Genomic DNA, 16,413 nt, shown 5'->3' with positions numbered 1-16,413 from the left:
CATTTTGGTAGGAAATCACAAGCTTATAATTTTCCTGCTGCACCCGTAAAAGCTATCAAAAGCAGAGTTGTGGTGTAATGAATAAGCTCCATCATCAAGAGACAAATGGGAAATGGGGAAAAAAGGTTTTCCAGAACAAGCCTCCTCTTCACCCAACGCTAATCATCAACATGCATTTTAACACCAAACACAAAATGGATTTCTTGACCGAGTATAACAACCACATTAAATCACAGTCGAAAAGCTCTGAGAAAGTGCCGCCTTTAACCCTCCGGTGAAAATGACAACAAAATCCAGCAGTAGCCATCTTCTGAAGAAGGATTTCAGTGGAGTGTTTACACAGATGGGGTTTTTACAAGGGGGCAATCCAGGAAGATAACTCCTGTCCGAGGTAGAACGAAAGGTCATGATCACAGTTCACACCTGTGCTCCTGTGAAGCTCTTATTCTGTTTTTCAAATCAGCCTGAGGTGAAGCTCGGGTGGTCTCAGGTCAGCGAAGGAGTCATCCAGTAACCAGCAGCTTACGACAGCATGCTGCCAAGAAGGTGACGCACTCGGCTCCAAAATATAAGATAATGATTTAATGGAAGAAGCAGCAGGAGAAAACATGATGTCCTTTTTTCAAACAATGCAGTACCTCTCTGAGCCGCACAGAAACAACCGTGTCTTCTGGTTTTACGTACAACAGAAAATCCCTCACTGTAGACATGAAAGTGCATCATGAGTGACTCCTAAGAAACATGGGTTTGCATTAACCCATCAGCTATGGTGGCGCAATGATCTGGGTAACTACAGGTGTCAAACCCAGGATTCATCATGATACAATACTGGATCAGTTCAATGAACAACCACGATATAATTTCAATTTGATTCAGAGGCCTGTGATCAATAAGAGATGACATGTATATCCAGAGGAAACCAAACACGTACTTGCATGTTGTTGGTTTATTTATTATATATATATTTTTTGCTGCTGTAACAATGCAAATTTTCCCACTGTGGGCTTAATAAAGGCTTATCGCATTGTATTATCCTAATTACATTGTCAACTCAAATGAAGTGCAGCTTGACTAAACTTATTCCTGAGCTCAGAAAAACGGGTAAATGAAATCGTGACCATAAAATGAAATGACTTAACGGATGCAGACTGTGGGTAGAAGTCAAGCTGTGTATTTCCTCTACAGGAAACAATAACAACACCCTCTGAGCCCTCAACTGGCACACAGAAAATGGCAAATTCTGACAAAGATTTGGATCCTGCTATAAGGCAGGCAAGGTTGGTTTATTCAGTAAATGGTTGTGAAGCTTTGCAAAGAATACTTTTCCAACTTCTGCTGTAAAGCAAGAAAGTTCTTCAATGTTTGTCCACTGATTATGGAAAAACTTTAATTTTCTAAGTATGTAAATGGTATTGCAGGGGCACCATCACTGTATCCTGGGCTTAGTGCTGCCCAAGACGACTGTGATTGGTTTAAACAAATACAAACAAGCCAGAGCTTAAAGCAAAATGATAATGGTGGCAATCAGACCATTCTCCAGAGATGACAAGGTGTTGTAGAAATAAGTCTGGCTAAAACTATGAATTTAATTATGAATTAAATCCATGGTACACATAAGTTTATACTGTCCAGCATGTGCAACACTTGCTTCTTTTCAGACCAACCACATTAATAGTGAAGAAGCTGTAGTGAAGCTCTAGGATGCATCATTTAATCAGGTTCTTTCTCTGCAGCAGCACTGCAAATAATATTTGTAGCATTAAAGAAGATTAGGTAAGAAGCAGTGGTTTAGCATAACACCGATGTACACACAGTAATCGTCAGTTTATGTGTGAACCTCTGAATATTGAAAAGAACCATGGGCAGAATTGTATTCACCTCTCCAGTGGTGATGACTTTTTGTAAACATGTTGAAAATCTGCCTACCTTCACTGTGATGTGACATTCAGTCACATAAAAAAGCATTTTAATGAGTTCTGCTCCCTTGTTGGGTGTCACCGTCATCATTCCTAAAAACTAATTAACTATCTCTTTGTCTTACAGAATCAACATATCGTCACCAAGCCAATATCGATGATGAGGTTGTCACCATGGAGATTCTGGACACTGCAGGGCAGGTGAGACAAATTACCAGAGTCGTCATTACTCACAGTGAAGCACCTACTCAAAGACAAACATGAGATAACTGTTGGCTCCACTGAATATGCCTAACACTTGGAACCAAACAACGTGCAAAACAAAAACTCTCATTCATATTAAAAACATAGTTTGCTGAACATAGGACTTTTTTAAAATTGTAATTGACACATTTTTTTTTCATGTTATGAAGTGTTTTGGTTGAATACTGAGGCATATAATCCGCTAGTTGTTTATTTTAATTTCCATGTGAACCAGAAATGTCTTGGTTTAAATGAGACCAACAACCTTGTTTGCCTCTCGGAAAAGTACTAAGTAGTGATGAAACAGGCACAGTTATATACCGTGAAATATTCTTAAAGTACCACTGAATCCAGGGCTGCAACTACTGACCATTTTTCTATCAATTAATCTATTGACTGATTTAGTGATTAGTCCGTTTACTGAACAATTTACTTTCCTTGTAAAAAGTAAAATGACCATTTTAATCTATATTTACATTCATTTTACTGTGAGAAACATATTCAAGTGCAAAACTGGAGGCTTAAACCTGAAACTCGAACCTGAAAATATTAAATTACCTTGTTCATTATGGTACAGCATCACCATAACTATTAATCCACCTTCCTTTCCAAATTAATCCAATCTAGCTTTGAGACTAAATATTTGTACATTATTTTAATCAGAAAATGATATAAATAAATAACAATAAATATGTGTTTCCACCTGTTTTTTTTCGTTTTGCCCGATCTTACCTTTACAAACTCCTGCTTTGCTAAACATTAGCTTATCTATGGACAATACAATTAACGAATGTTCCTTAAATGCCTCACATGTAAGATTAAGTTACACGACAGGCATGGAGCCGCAGTTCACCGGACCAAAAGTTTGCAGGAAAATAGTGAAATATGGCATTCTAATCTATGATTTTCCCAAGTTGAAACCAGTTTTCGATGTGTGGAGCGTATTTTAAATATCAATACCACCGTCGAGCAAGTTAATTTAATTGTGACAAGTCAAAATCCTGATCGCTGTTAATATTTGTTTAATTTTGCACTGCATTAGACATTTAAATGCAGTAGTTTTTCTTTACTGGTCAGTGAACATGTCTGAACTATTTATCATCAGGTGTGTTGGATCTCTCCATCTACACCAGCCTCTTCTCTATTGTTTTCTAAAATAACTAGCTGTAGACGCTTCATCTTTGGATAATGGTAACACCCGAATGGACTGTTTCACTCCAGTGGACTGACTGAGCCTGTGACGAAGAAAAAGAACCATTTTCAATCACAATAGCCAACGTAGTAGGTGCCTGTGCCGACTGAAATGTCTCCAGAGCAGCCTAATTATCATAAAACCCTTCAATGAATGTGATCACAAAAGATTTTAACTCACTCCCCCACAAGTCTGGAGCCCTGTTTAGGGGGCTTGAGGAATAGCAGAAGATCAGAACATCTTCATATCTTAATATGAATCCAAGCACAAAACACAATAAAAATGGATTTTAAACATATGGGAAAACATGTGAAGTCTTGAATATTCAACTCTAATATTGTTTTAAGAAAGCGTGTTTGCTCCACTTGTTTTAATGTGGAAAAGCTTGTCATCAGGATGCTCAGGTGTCATCCTCCCCCTCTGCTGCCTTTCTTGGAGATACTCAGCTCCAGTTTGAATCATTGTTGGAGTGGATATGAGAGTGAATGGCACTTAAAGATGGTAAATTCCTGCAGTCTAACAAAAGCAGCGGCTGGTTCTGACCATGAGGGAGAGCTTGTGTAAGTCCTGGGGCTGGAGATAACTATGCTGCAGTACTGCGTAGGTGTTCTGCTGCTGCTGATTTCCCCTGCGACACTTCAGCCAAGTCATCTCTCTCATTACACTGGAGTCTATTTTCAGTCGGCATCAGGATGAGGTCTGAATGTTTCCACACACGGCATCAGTGGATGTCAGGCCTCTCCTGGCTCTGATTGCATCAAAGCATTGTGCTACCTCTCATGATTTGTGGAGGTGGAGTTTTTCTCGATGGCTCATAAATTCCTGGTTCAGAAATCGGTCAGGTACACAAACGTCAAATTCCCTCATCCGTCCTCTGGAGGAATGTGGTGTTTTTTTTTTAAAGCTTCTTCCAAACAATAACTATGAGATCAGAGTCTGTGTGCCTCCTCACAGTCAGGTTGTGATTTCAAGCATGCCACACCACCAGTTAGGTCCTCTTACAACCAAAAGGACTGTTTCTGCTTCGACATGATCAAATTAGGAGCACATGCTTGACTGTTTGCGTTCCTCAGATGGCTGCACAATTCAGTTTATGGCTTAAGGAGGTGAAGGAGACAGCGGAGAGAAATTCAGGAGCTGAAAACAAAAGCTTCTCCACAGAGAAACTAAATGTTTTACATACGCTGTGCTTTTTGGTGGTCAAACACAGAAACGCAGAAAAAGATGTGTGCAAGCCATCATCCATTTCTGACCGATTAGGAAAAACCCTTGTTTGATGACTGGATTATGTTGGAGATATTTAGCTTGTTCTAAAGAGTCCCAAAATCTTAAAGAAAATTCAGATATTTTGGGAAGTTTCCTTTCTTGTGAAGCAATAACTTCAGTAATGTCAATGTCAGTTTTATTTATATAGCACATTTACAACTAAAAAAGCCCAAAGTGCTTCACAACAATAAAATACACTAAAAGATGACACATAACTTTAAAATTAGCAAAGTCATAAAAATAGAATAAAAACATAAATTATACTATGCAAATAAAATAACATATTCAGCACATCTGATGATTAAAAAGCCAGGGAGAAAAGGTGCGTCTTAACAAGAGATTTAAAGTGCTCAAGTGACTCAGCAGCTCTGACATGTGGAGGTAAACTATTCCACAGAGTGGGACCGACAAAAGAAAAGGCTCGCTGACCTCTGCTTTTCTTAAATTTGGTCCTGGGAACATCCAAGAGTAGCTGGGATGAGGACCTCAGAGTTCTCGCAGGTTTACGAATGGACAGTAAGTCACACAAATAAGAAGGCGCCAGGCCATTTAGACATTTGAAAACCATGAGAGCAATTTTAAAATCAATTCTCTGGCGAACTACAATAATAAAACTACAGCTAGAAACCTGTTAACTCAAGGAAAACAAACAAAAACAAAGTCTGAAAACGGTTAACCTTTAAACATGTCCTATCACCATTTAATGTCTTTCTCCTTCATCTCGTCTGGTTTCCCACAACACAAACATGTTGTTTTAAGTTTGTAAATATGAAGCAACAGCCAGAAGGCCAGAAGACAATTAGCTTAGCCTACCGTGAAACCTCAGAACAAGGAACAGCTGGAAAGATTTTATTTAAAGTTCACAGCAACAGAGGTTTTGTGCAAAACAAACAAGATTTAGCATGTTTATCATTGAGTTTTAGAGATGAAGACAAAGCCTGTTTGGTTGCTCCTAGTTCTTATGCAACCAGCTCACTGTGGTAGCTACACACTTAGGATATAAACATCCGGACACCATTAACCGCTACAGAAGTCTCTGTCATGGTGCCCCATTGCTAGCTAAACCCTCTTGTTAAATACGCTCAGCCACACAACCATAAATAGCCACTTACCCTGTGCACAAAAACACAAATTTAAAGAACACTACTGACATAACACTCCCAAAATTGTTCATTTAACAGTTTTGATTGGAACATCAACATTCCCATGCTTTTTGCAGTAACATGGAACTGCCCATAGCCTGAGCAACCCTCTCCTTGGGCTACAACGGAATTGTTCCTTCATAATAATACTGAAGAGACTCAACCTGGTGGTGCAACCAGGTACTACAGCTACATTACATTTTTCCAGTCTTTTGTAATTAGTTAAATTATTAACAGCAGTGAAACATGAAATGTAAAACTGATATACATTTGCAGTAACACTGAAATTCCCATTGTCAAATTTTAGACAAACACAACCCTCAACACTAAACTTTGTTGATTCATGGGTTACATATGTTTTATTAAAAGAGAACTTCTCATGATGTATCCTCTAATGTTTTTAGGCTATTCATTCCTACATGTAACCAATCAGACAGCACTGATGGTGGGGCAGAGTGGTGACTACAAATAGAAGAAGGCCAAGTAGCACACATGTAAACTATTTTAATGGAAATTGGTTAAAAAACCCCCAAAAACAAACAAAAAACAACTACAAAATGCTGAACATTGGATCCAATAATTGGTCCCTCCTTATTCTAACAATGGGCAAGAAAGCTAATAAGTGTATTTCCCAAAATGTCGACTGATATTCTTCTAAGAATCTTTAAACCTTGGAATTAGCCGTTTCATTGCTGTATTTCTGGTCTCCATCTCAGGAGGACATCCAGCAGAAGGAGGGCCACATGCGTTGGGGCGACGGCTTCGTCATTGTGTACGACATCACAGACCGGGGAAGCTTTGAGGAAGTGGGGCCACTCCGAAGCCTTCTGGAGGAGGTGAAGAAGCCGAAGAACGTCCCTCTGGTCCTGGTGGGCAACAAGTCCGACCTGGACCACATCCGGCAGGTCGGCACCGAGGAAGGAGAGCGACTGGCAGCTGAAATGGCTTGTGCCTTCTACGAATGTTCGGCCTGCGCTGATGAGGGCGGCGCTGTGGCTGAGGCTTTCCACGAGCTCTGCCGAGAGGTGCGACGCCGCAAAGCTGTGCAGGGAAAAGCCAGACGTCGCAGCTCCACCACCCACGTCAAACAGGCCATCAACAAGATGCTGACCAAGATCAGCAGCTAGGGAAGAGCTGCAAATAACAAAAAAAAATTTTTAATTTCTCTCATGGAAATGTTTTGGACAGTTATTCCCTCCAAAATGGATGACTGACTTAATGTAGAATATGCTTTTATTTGCTGTTTTCTCATTATTTTTGATTGAAAAGTCCCAAGTGCAATGTCTCTTCCCTCTGGAGGAGGTAAATGATGCTGCCACTTCGGCACGGGAGCCGTAGCAGATGATTCCTTATTTAAAACCCGACTTCACTTGGACCTAAATAATTCTGAATACTGAGGAGCTCAAGATGAATCAGTAACACGGAAAGGTTCTTGACTTTCTTTTAATAGCTCATTCATCTCTCCTTAAACTATTAAAAAAGCCAGAGAACAGTCTGAAAATGATGCATGCAAAACGTCCGATCCAGCATGCAGGGAATCCAAAAATGTATTAATACCGACGAGGAGGATTTATGGTTGCTTCTCTGTATGTTGTCTGTAGAGGGATGTTGTGATGTGCTTCTTGCTCACATGTGTAACCGTTCAGCCAACAGTGGTCAAAGAACATTCAGATCAGAGAACTGCTGTTAGATAAAGGTAGATCCTCTGTGCTTTATGTCAATCTCAGACAAACCCCCAGAGTTGTTGATGTCTGTCCAAGCCTTGTGATGAATCTGCTATGTTCTGTTGACATTAGCTGTTCTGCGATGGACTGTCAAGACTCCCTGTGTTTGTCCAGGACACATAATCTCAAGAGCTTTTCCTCAAGGAACTAAAGCACAGGTCCAGAACATGTCGAGGCTCAAGAGTGAACATTTCTGCCGTTTTCTCCAAAGGTACGAAGGGACGCAACATCACATTTTAGGGATATTCTTCATGTGCTGTAATGTTAATACTGTAAACTACAGCGTGTATGATATAGCATATAAGCGATGCCGTGTCTTAGGTGTGTACAGAACCCAAAGGCATCTACAGTAGGAGATACTGTAATTGTATAAATGTGATATCTATGTGAGCTGTCTCTGATCAAAACAATCAGCTGTGCACTTGTAATTAAAAACTGGTATATTCCACCAGTTCTTGCTTTTTACGAGTCCATATGTTTCATCGATGCAAATGGAATCCCGGGGTGCATGATATTCAGCAGAGGCACTTAGCAGCGCATTAAGCTTCAAATACTAATCATTGTGATTGATACAGATGCCTTCAACCAGACCAATAAATGTCAGGAGGAGGACCATCAAATGTCACATTTACATAGTGACGATCTCCAGATGAGCAGAGCAACGACTGTTTAACAAAAACCCTATATCCCCAACTGCAACCTTGAGTTCATCTAGTTTTCTATGTTAGAAATGCTGATGTTAAATCTCACAGCTCTTCTTTTCGCACATCAAATTATTCAATGTAGCTACAGAGATAAAATAATTAATAGGTGCATTGACTGAAATCATGATGATGCAGAAAACATTAGTGAAAAGCCTCACAACATGATTTTGGGAAGCTTAATGATCTAATGATGCTTTTATGTTTTATTTACCCTCTGAACTCCAAGTAAACAAGTTCTAGGTGCGTTTTTTCTGCACCGGTCCCAAAAAAATCTATTAAATTTAACTTTGTTCTTCAGGATTTATGGAATTATAACTTGTTTTAACCTGTTATATTGCACAAAGGGTTCTTTTGAAATGTTAATTATAAATGAAACATCTGAAACATGGAAATGTAAGAAGTAAAATATCTATAGTATGTAGAGCCACACCTGGAAGCACTTGTTGGATATGTTGGCTCCAGGTTTTCAAGGGTTTAACCCTCCTGTTGTCCTAATTTACGGGCACCAAAAAATATTGTTTCCTTGTCTGAAAAAAATCCAAAAATTCAGCCCAAAAAATCCCCAAATTTCTGAAAATTTGCAAAAACCTTCAGGAAGAAAATTCCAATAATTCCTTAAAAGTTTCTTTTAAAAGTTTTATTTTAAAAAAAAAAAAAATCATCCAAATTTGGCGAGAAAATTCTTGTAAATATTTTCAAAAAATGAGTAAAAATCTTCAAAAAAAATCCTAAAAATATCTAAAGTGATTCCATATATATATCAGTAAAACTTCTAATATTTTCTTTAAGAACATTCACAAAAAAATCAACCAAAATCCAGCGAATTTCACTGGATTTTGGTTGATTTTTATGTGAATGTTCTTAAGAAACATTTTTAACATTTCTTTTTTCCACAAAAAAATGTTCAAAGATTTCCCAAAAATGTTGAAAATGTGGACATCAGAAGTTTCACTGTGAAAATATATATATATTTCCACATTTTCAAACTTTAAAACGGGTTAATTTCGACCCACAGGACGACACGAGGGTTAAATGAATAATCTGATAATTTCAACCTTTGTTTTTCTTATTTTATGATAATTTTTGACACTTCTCTCTTCTAGCCATGGTCATGCTGTTTCAATAGGAGGTGCAGGACTTTATATTGTGGTGAAAATGACCCTACAATGAGTAAAAATGTAAGCAAAAAATGGTCGGAAACTGCTTGGAGTTCAGTGGACTTAGGCCTGGAGTAACATCCTATTTAAGTCTTTCTCCATTCCACATACTCTATAGAACCCAGGAAAATCAAAGCTTAGGGGTTACCCACTTCTGACAGACGCTTAAAAAAAAACAAAACCTCCCACTGAATAAAACCCGTTACTTTAAATAGACTGCAGGCTGATGGAGAGAACAGAAGAACCAAAATGGCTTTCTTTAGTTTGGGTGAAGCAGAAAGGAGTGGCACAGCTATCTGGCAGATAATTACTGGAGAAGAAAATCTCATAATAGCCAGTAAAAAGGAACCACAGTGCTCCTCCTCGCCCCAACCAGCTGCAGAAAACGACAATTTCAGGTTTTCTCATCACTGCAGTACTGCAGTAAAGATTCACTGTAAATGGGAACAGTCTTCCTTAGTGACGCAAGAGATAAATTTAAGTTTTTGTGGCCAAATTGCAGTATTTTTCTCTTCTGACAGGCAGCAGGTCCATCAAATCCCATCACTCGCTGGTGGTTTTGAAGGCTCCTAAAGCTCTGAAATACCAGCATCCAGTCAAAGGGTCACCTCCAAATATGAATATGAAGATTTACTTTTACAATCATCTGAGGCCTCAAACAACCTTAAAACAACAATATTCAGCTTACTACCAATTTTAACCTTCTGAACCCCAAACAGCACAACCATAGTTAGAAGAAGAGAGAACTCGAAAATGTCTTTTGTGCAGCGTGACAAAGTTGTCAAGCCATAAATCCTTTAAAAAGAAACATAAAGTTGAATTTCCTCAATTACTTATTTTCAAAAAATTGAAAACCTGGACTCAAGTGTCTCCACATGTTACTAATATTGGGAAAAAAAATGGCTCTGCATATTACAGATATTTTACTATTTACATTTCTAATTTTGGATGTTAAATGATTAGTTAACATCTCAAAAATACCTGATTTATTATTATGTGACTGTTGACTGAGGTTGAGATTGTCATGGCCTTTCGGTTGCACCGAGGTGTGCAGATTTTATTGGTTTTTAACAGAATCTAGTTATTGTTAAGTTTATATTTGTCAATTTTTCAAAATGAGTCATGTAAAATGGCGGAATTTTGAGAAAATACAACAATTTTCAGGGCAGACTTGATTAATTTTCCCAACTAAACTCTTAAGTCACAAATGATTGCGTGAAATGTTGTTTAACAGCTGAAATTCCAACACTGTTTGATCATTTTACAGTTCCTGCCTCTGGGAAGTTCTCTAATTTTGGAAATTAAACCAAAGCTAACATGAATGCACACAAATTAACATGAAATTTAGTGTTGATTTAACATTACTGTTGAACAATTATTAATGAAATTTAAACTGAGCAACAGTAAATTTGATGATGCTGAAATGTCAAAAGGTGTGTGATGACTCTTGAAATTATTAACTGTTAAAGTAAAAACATTGTTTATCGCAGCTTTGACATCAAAATCTTTCAATTCAATGAGCACATATGAACATACAGATGGCTACAACATTTGTTCTGTATCCATCAACTACAAATGGAAAAAAAGCAATCGATCAAAACGTTCCAGAAAGATGGAAGAATGACGGCTGAACTTAAGTGCGTGATGCTTTGATAGTTTGAGGAACTAGCATGTAGTGAGCCCACACATTCTCACTGCCTGCAGAGTTTTTCTGCTTCTGGGCAACAGAAGCAACAAAATGTGCAACTGCAACTTACAACAACAAGTTTTTGGAGAGGAGGGAGCAACCAAATAGCAAACTGAGGGCTCTGACAGAGGAACCAGAAGGAGAAAGAGCAACTTTCTGAGTTTCAACATCTAACCTTGGCATTGCCGAGCACCACTGCTAAACCAAGTCTTGCGAGCTATGTCCAGGGGTTGGTCCCTGACGCAGCGGCTCGGGTTCGATTCCTGCTCCCGGCCCTTTACTGCATGTCTTCTCCCCAACTCTTCTTCCCCGTTTCCTGTCTGTTTCTCACTATGCCTGTCACAATAAAGCCAAAAAATAACTTTTAAAAAAAAAAAAAAAAAATTGAAAAACAAGAGAATTAACTTGTACAGCATGTTTCTAAGAGACCAACAGGTGTAACCAAATCATACTTTTACACCTCAACAAACTACGCACTACTCATGCACACTGAATGTAGAAGATGTTTCACCATGCTCAATGTATCTTCCAACAACTTGCTGCTCTGTATACAGTTTTTGAGCTGAATACATTGTATTTTGGGGTGCTCAATGATTTGATTATGTTATTATGTATTAACCCTCTGAACCCAAAGCAGTTTCTAGGCATTTTATTGCTACCGTTGATACTGGAATGAAATTGTGACTTTTCATACTATAAATACCAACAGTCCCACATAGGGTTAGGTTTTGTCCAAGGCAGATATTTTACCGTCTCAGGTAGACAATAGGCATTTGTTGGAGCACAGAAACACTTCTGAAGCTGCAATCCGTTGCTGGGTAACTGTAATAATGACTCCTAATGGTTCCCTTTAGGTTTGCACAGGGAACACTTTGCGAGTAATGTTGGGAGTGCAGCAAAGAGAGCTCATGCAGATGATTTATGTCATGCAGAAAACCTCACAGCCCTCTCCTTGTCTGCATAGCCCACCCACACAATTTTTAATTTAACAGGAGACTGCAGCATATCTAAAAATGATTATAAGCACCTTTTAATGACAGGTTAATTCCCACTATAATGTTAGATTCAGGATGTGTCTAAAACAACAAATTGAGGTCATGACTGATGAATGAAGTAAGTGCAGAAAGGCCCGCTGAGCTTATTATAAAGCTATACTGGCAACAACTTAAAAGTGCGCACACTGTCATTCAGCATCTACTACAGCCCTGAGCTTTAAAGAGCAAATTCATATGCAACGAGCAAAAATATTATACCGTAAAGGCGTAAATGTACTAACAGAATTAGATATTTATTTCCAAACTATTTGTGCTCAGGGCTAAATAATAATACAATGAAAAGGAAGCGGTATTCAGATCCTTTACTTGATAGAATAACAAGTATAAGCACCAAAATGAAGTTAAAGTATTGAAGTTAAAGTACCAGTTGGGTTCATCTGACTGATAGTTTATTATAACGACATCGTTAGATTATTAATAGCAAAGCATCAGTGTGTCAGCAGCACGTTAATGTTGTAGCTGCTGCATTTGGAGTCACTTTTACTACTTTATATGCAGTTGTACATACAAGGACAGCAGATAAATCTTAGTGGTTCTTCACATGATTTATGGAAGAGGCTAGAAGAAGTTCTGAAACATGAATCTACTTCCAGTGTTTCTCTAGTCTTTGATTTTTGCTGTTATATACTGAAACATTGGAACATTTGTTGAAATGAAACCATGTGAGAAGCTTAAAGGGAAAATTAAATATTATTTGGTGGGCTGTTAACAACTCAGATATCTGAAAAGTGAGACTAACTACACACAGCTTTTGGGAAGAAACCACAAAGTCTGGAAAAACTACTGCTTTAATCTTTAACTATGCATTGAATTTAAAAAGCTTCTTACTTTATCCACTGTATAAAATATTGATCCTGAAAGTCACGAAAGCCGTCAGAGAAATGCAGTGGAGTAGAAAGTACAAGATTGTATTCTGGGGTAAAATTATTACTTGTGTGCCTTGATAAATAGGCTCAAGTGGTAAAGTAAGCCAGTAAAATTCAAATTAAGCATTTTTCCTCTTGGTCTTCAATGAAAATTAAACATTTAAAACGACCAGTACTTTCCGATATTGACTTCTGTTAAAAAAGATAAATACTGCGATAAACTTTAAAGCTATGGAAGACTAGAGTCATCCAGGTATTTCAGTGCATATGGGGTACTCACTCCTGCAGTTAAAACAACCCTAGTGACACTGGAAATACAGTAAATAGCACATTTTTGTCCTCTTAAACTTATTATCATCGGGCCTAGAAGTTGTGAAGAAGCACACTGCACATCTCATAACATGCAGCGGAGAAAGACATCTTTTTACAAGCTTAAAAAGATCTCCAGAATAAAAGCATCTATTGCTGAGTGCTGCCATAATGCAGAACAGGGATGGCAGCCACTGGAGCTCCGGAAACATCTAGTTTTGTGCAGAAAGCAACGTGGCAGCTGTGGTGCTGTCTTGAATAAGATTTCACAGTTAGTCCTTTGACCTAACTTCAGTTTACTTACCTATATGTTTGCATACAATGACTTAAAATGACTGCTGTTGCTGTGCACACTTCTGCATTTTCTATGCAGGCATTCTGAGCAATAAGCTTTACACATGACAGTCTGTTTTAAAATATTTAAATTTATAAGCATTTGGAAATGCAGGTGCAAGAGTTTGGCCTGTTGACAGACAACACTTTGGTCTTGTTTTCACCAAACAAAGACCAAAAATGACATTTTGACGTACTTGTACTCAAGGAACAGGGTTTCTGCAGAAATTGGCCAGTTAGATTTAATGCTTTTTAATGCCATTTTAATGCTAGACTGTAAAAATTGAATGCTGTGATCATGAACTCAACAAATTACATGGGTTTATTTTTTTTTGAAAAGGTGATTTTTATATGAAAACTGTCCCCTCATTTCACTATTTCTGAATCTGGAAACCAGCCCTGACCACCCACGGGCTGCAGTCATTCTCTGAATTACACGTTTTCTTGCCATTTTTGCTGGAATTTGCATTTTCCCATTTCCCAGCTCTCCTCCACTTTCCAAACATGCAGTTTTTGGCAATTGTACCCGACCGGCCGGAACAGTTATCGCAATGCTTCGGCATGTTTACGCAGATGCACATATCTGACGAATCGCAGTCTATAATTATATATTATTATTATCAAATATTTTTCTTGAAAACAGCAGGAAGAATTTTTAATGCCACCGAGAATCAAATTTAATGATTTTTAATACCATTCAAGGCCTTAATTTTTGCAAAATCAATTTAATGACAATTAATGCTTTTTAATGCCCTGCAGAACCCCTGAGTAAAGTACAAGAATCTCCCATTACTAAAAGTACACCACAGCCTCAGTCTAGCATTCTGAAAGCACACAGGTAGCACAGGTGTGTTGTACTCACAGCTCCCAGCAGCAGATTCTCTCCTCTGACACTTTAACTGCAGCTCTGTGGCATCATCTTGAAAAAAAACAAACAAAACCTGATAAAACTTTTATCTTTCTGTTTACAAATGTCCATATGAACACAAAAAATAGAGTAGATAGTGACCATACTCACCATACTCATTTATTTAAAGTGTTTCCAAAGCATACAGCTAGCTACCGAAGCTAGGTAATTAGAGGCTAAATTTGCTAATTAACGGCTAACTAAGCTAATTAAGTGGTTAAGTGACAGGATAGACAGAAAACGGCTCCTTTAGAGACTTACTTTCCGACTTAATAGAGTTAGAAAGCGACAAAAAGAAGTCTCATTTCACTAACAGTCACTAACTTTACACACGTGACGCTGACAGTCAGCGTTCAACCGTTTCCGCTTAGCTCCCTGTACCTTCTTAGCCCCGCCTACTGAGGAAGCTATTAGCTGCAGTGCTGATCACTGATTGGCTAATACATAAGACAGACACTTCATTGACCAATTACGACAAAGCAAACAGATACACCAGGTTCAAGGACTTTTCGAAACGAAGGAAACTTCAGTTACTAATAAATTGCTAATAATACAGACATTGTTATACCAACATCATTTAAACATTTAAAAATATACATCTATAAACTAAAAATGTGTTTAAAAAAATCCATTAAGTGGACAAGGCTGGATGTACTAAGAAGCAAGTTCAGAATATCTTTGCGTCATTCTATCCTAAAGTAGAAAGGACTTTGTGCATCTCTGATTTGCTTGAAACTTTAGCATAAATTATGGATATTGAAAATGGTATCTGTGTAATTTTAGATTGCTATATTAAATACTTTCAGGGACTTTTTTAAAAATAGAATTTGCCCATCGACCCACTTTTAGTGCATTTTCTTGCACATTAAAATTTGATATGTGTAAAAGACAATATTTTAGGAACGCTCAAAGGCAAAAGTCTGAAATTTCCCATGCCGTTTCTCATCGTCCCATTGATTCAGATTAAATGTGCTGTGGGTTCAGTCATGGTGGCAATTATCACCTATTACACAATCATCACTCCTCACCTGCCATGCTTGCCAGATTTAACTCCCTGCAACTTCCTCTTCTTACCTAATGTGAAATTTAAGTTGAAGGGTCACTGTTTTGATACAGTTTAAGGGATTCAGCATTTAATAGAGACGACGCTTGGCATGTTTTTAGAACCAGACTTCCAGGAAGCATTCCAAAAGTTGCAGGAGCACTGGGAGCGGTGTATCGCTGCACATGGAGATGACTTTAATGGAGGTGTTGGCCAAATTTAAATCAGTTGCAGTTTTTGGTTTATATAGGCACGACTCTAAAATACAAAAGCATAACTGAAAGAATGATAAAATATTCAAACAGGAGTAATATCAGTGGCCTACTTCAGCATCATGGCATTGCAAGTGTTGAAATGATCTTCTTTTCCTGGACTCTGTGCCATTGTTGGCATATAAGTTGAGTTTTATTGTTCATTTGTGGCCCTGGAAACAGCAGGCACAATAACCTCTGTTTATCTGCTAATGAAGATACTGTGCCATGATTAAAAGCTCCAGAACAGCTACTGTACACAGACCTTGAGGTGCTTTGTGTAAAGATGTTTATCATTATCCGACTTCCAGTCTTTTGTGCTCAGGAAGAGGAAAAACATTCAGCATTCACTCTTGGAAAGCACGTACCTCTCACTGCCGAAGCTGCTAATATGTCTGGAGGGAACTGAACGTCTCTAGAGTGAAAATAATTCCCATATCCTTGCAGATGCTGATGTCCCCATACATCCTGTTTAGATATGCAACCATGGGGAAAATGAGCTCTGCAGCGATTTTGGAAACCATGACAGAATTCTGACTGACAGGCAGCATGAGTGAGATTCAAACGGAGTGGCTGATCATTCATTGCAGACAACCAGATATGAATCAATTAGCCAGTA

General features: G+C 38.2%; 1 protein-coding gene and 1 long non-coding RNA gene across 2 annotated transcripts in view; one reads left to right on the top strand and one right to left on the bottom strand.

The window, feature by feature from the left end:
- Positions 1–7,934, top strand: part of rerg (RAS-like, estrogen-regulated, growth inhibitor) — a 65,804-nt gene extending 57,870 nt beyond the window's left edge. The window contains exons 4-5 of the mRNA XM_023292030.3: positions 2,044–2,117; positions 6,476–7,934. Of these exons, the coding sequence (XP_023147798.1) occupies positions 2,044–2,117; positions 6,476–6,886 (485 nt within the window). The 3' untranslated portion in view covers positions 6,887–7,934. The remainder of the gene's footprint in view (positions 1–2,043; positions 2,118–6,475) is intronic.
- On the bottom strand, positions 6,753–14,871 carry LOC111583100 (uncharacterized). The gene is made up of 3 exons (XR_008600258.1): positions 14,613–14,871; positions 14,457–14,513; positions 6,753–6,893 (listed from the first exon to the last, which is right to left on the bottom strand). It is a non-coding gene; the product is annotated as an uncharacterized LOC111583100 (long non-coding RNA).
- Positions 14,872–16,413: the final 1,542 nt, after the last annotated feature.

This window comes from Amphiprion ocellaris, chromosome 21 (genome assembly GCF_022539595.1).
Source record: "Amphiprion ocellaris isolate individual 3 ecotype Okinawa chromosome 21, ASM2253959v1, whole genome shotgun sequence".
NCBI lineage: Eukaryota > Metazoa > Chordata > Actinopteri > Pomacentridae > Amphiprion > Amphiprion ocellaris.
Note: the sequence above shows the minus strand (reverse complement) of the source record. Positions and strands in the feature narration are given on the sequence as shown.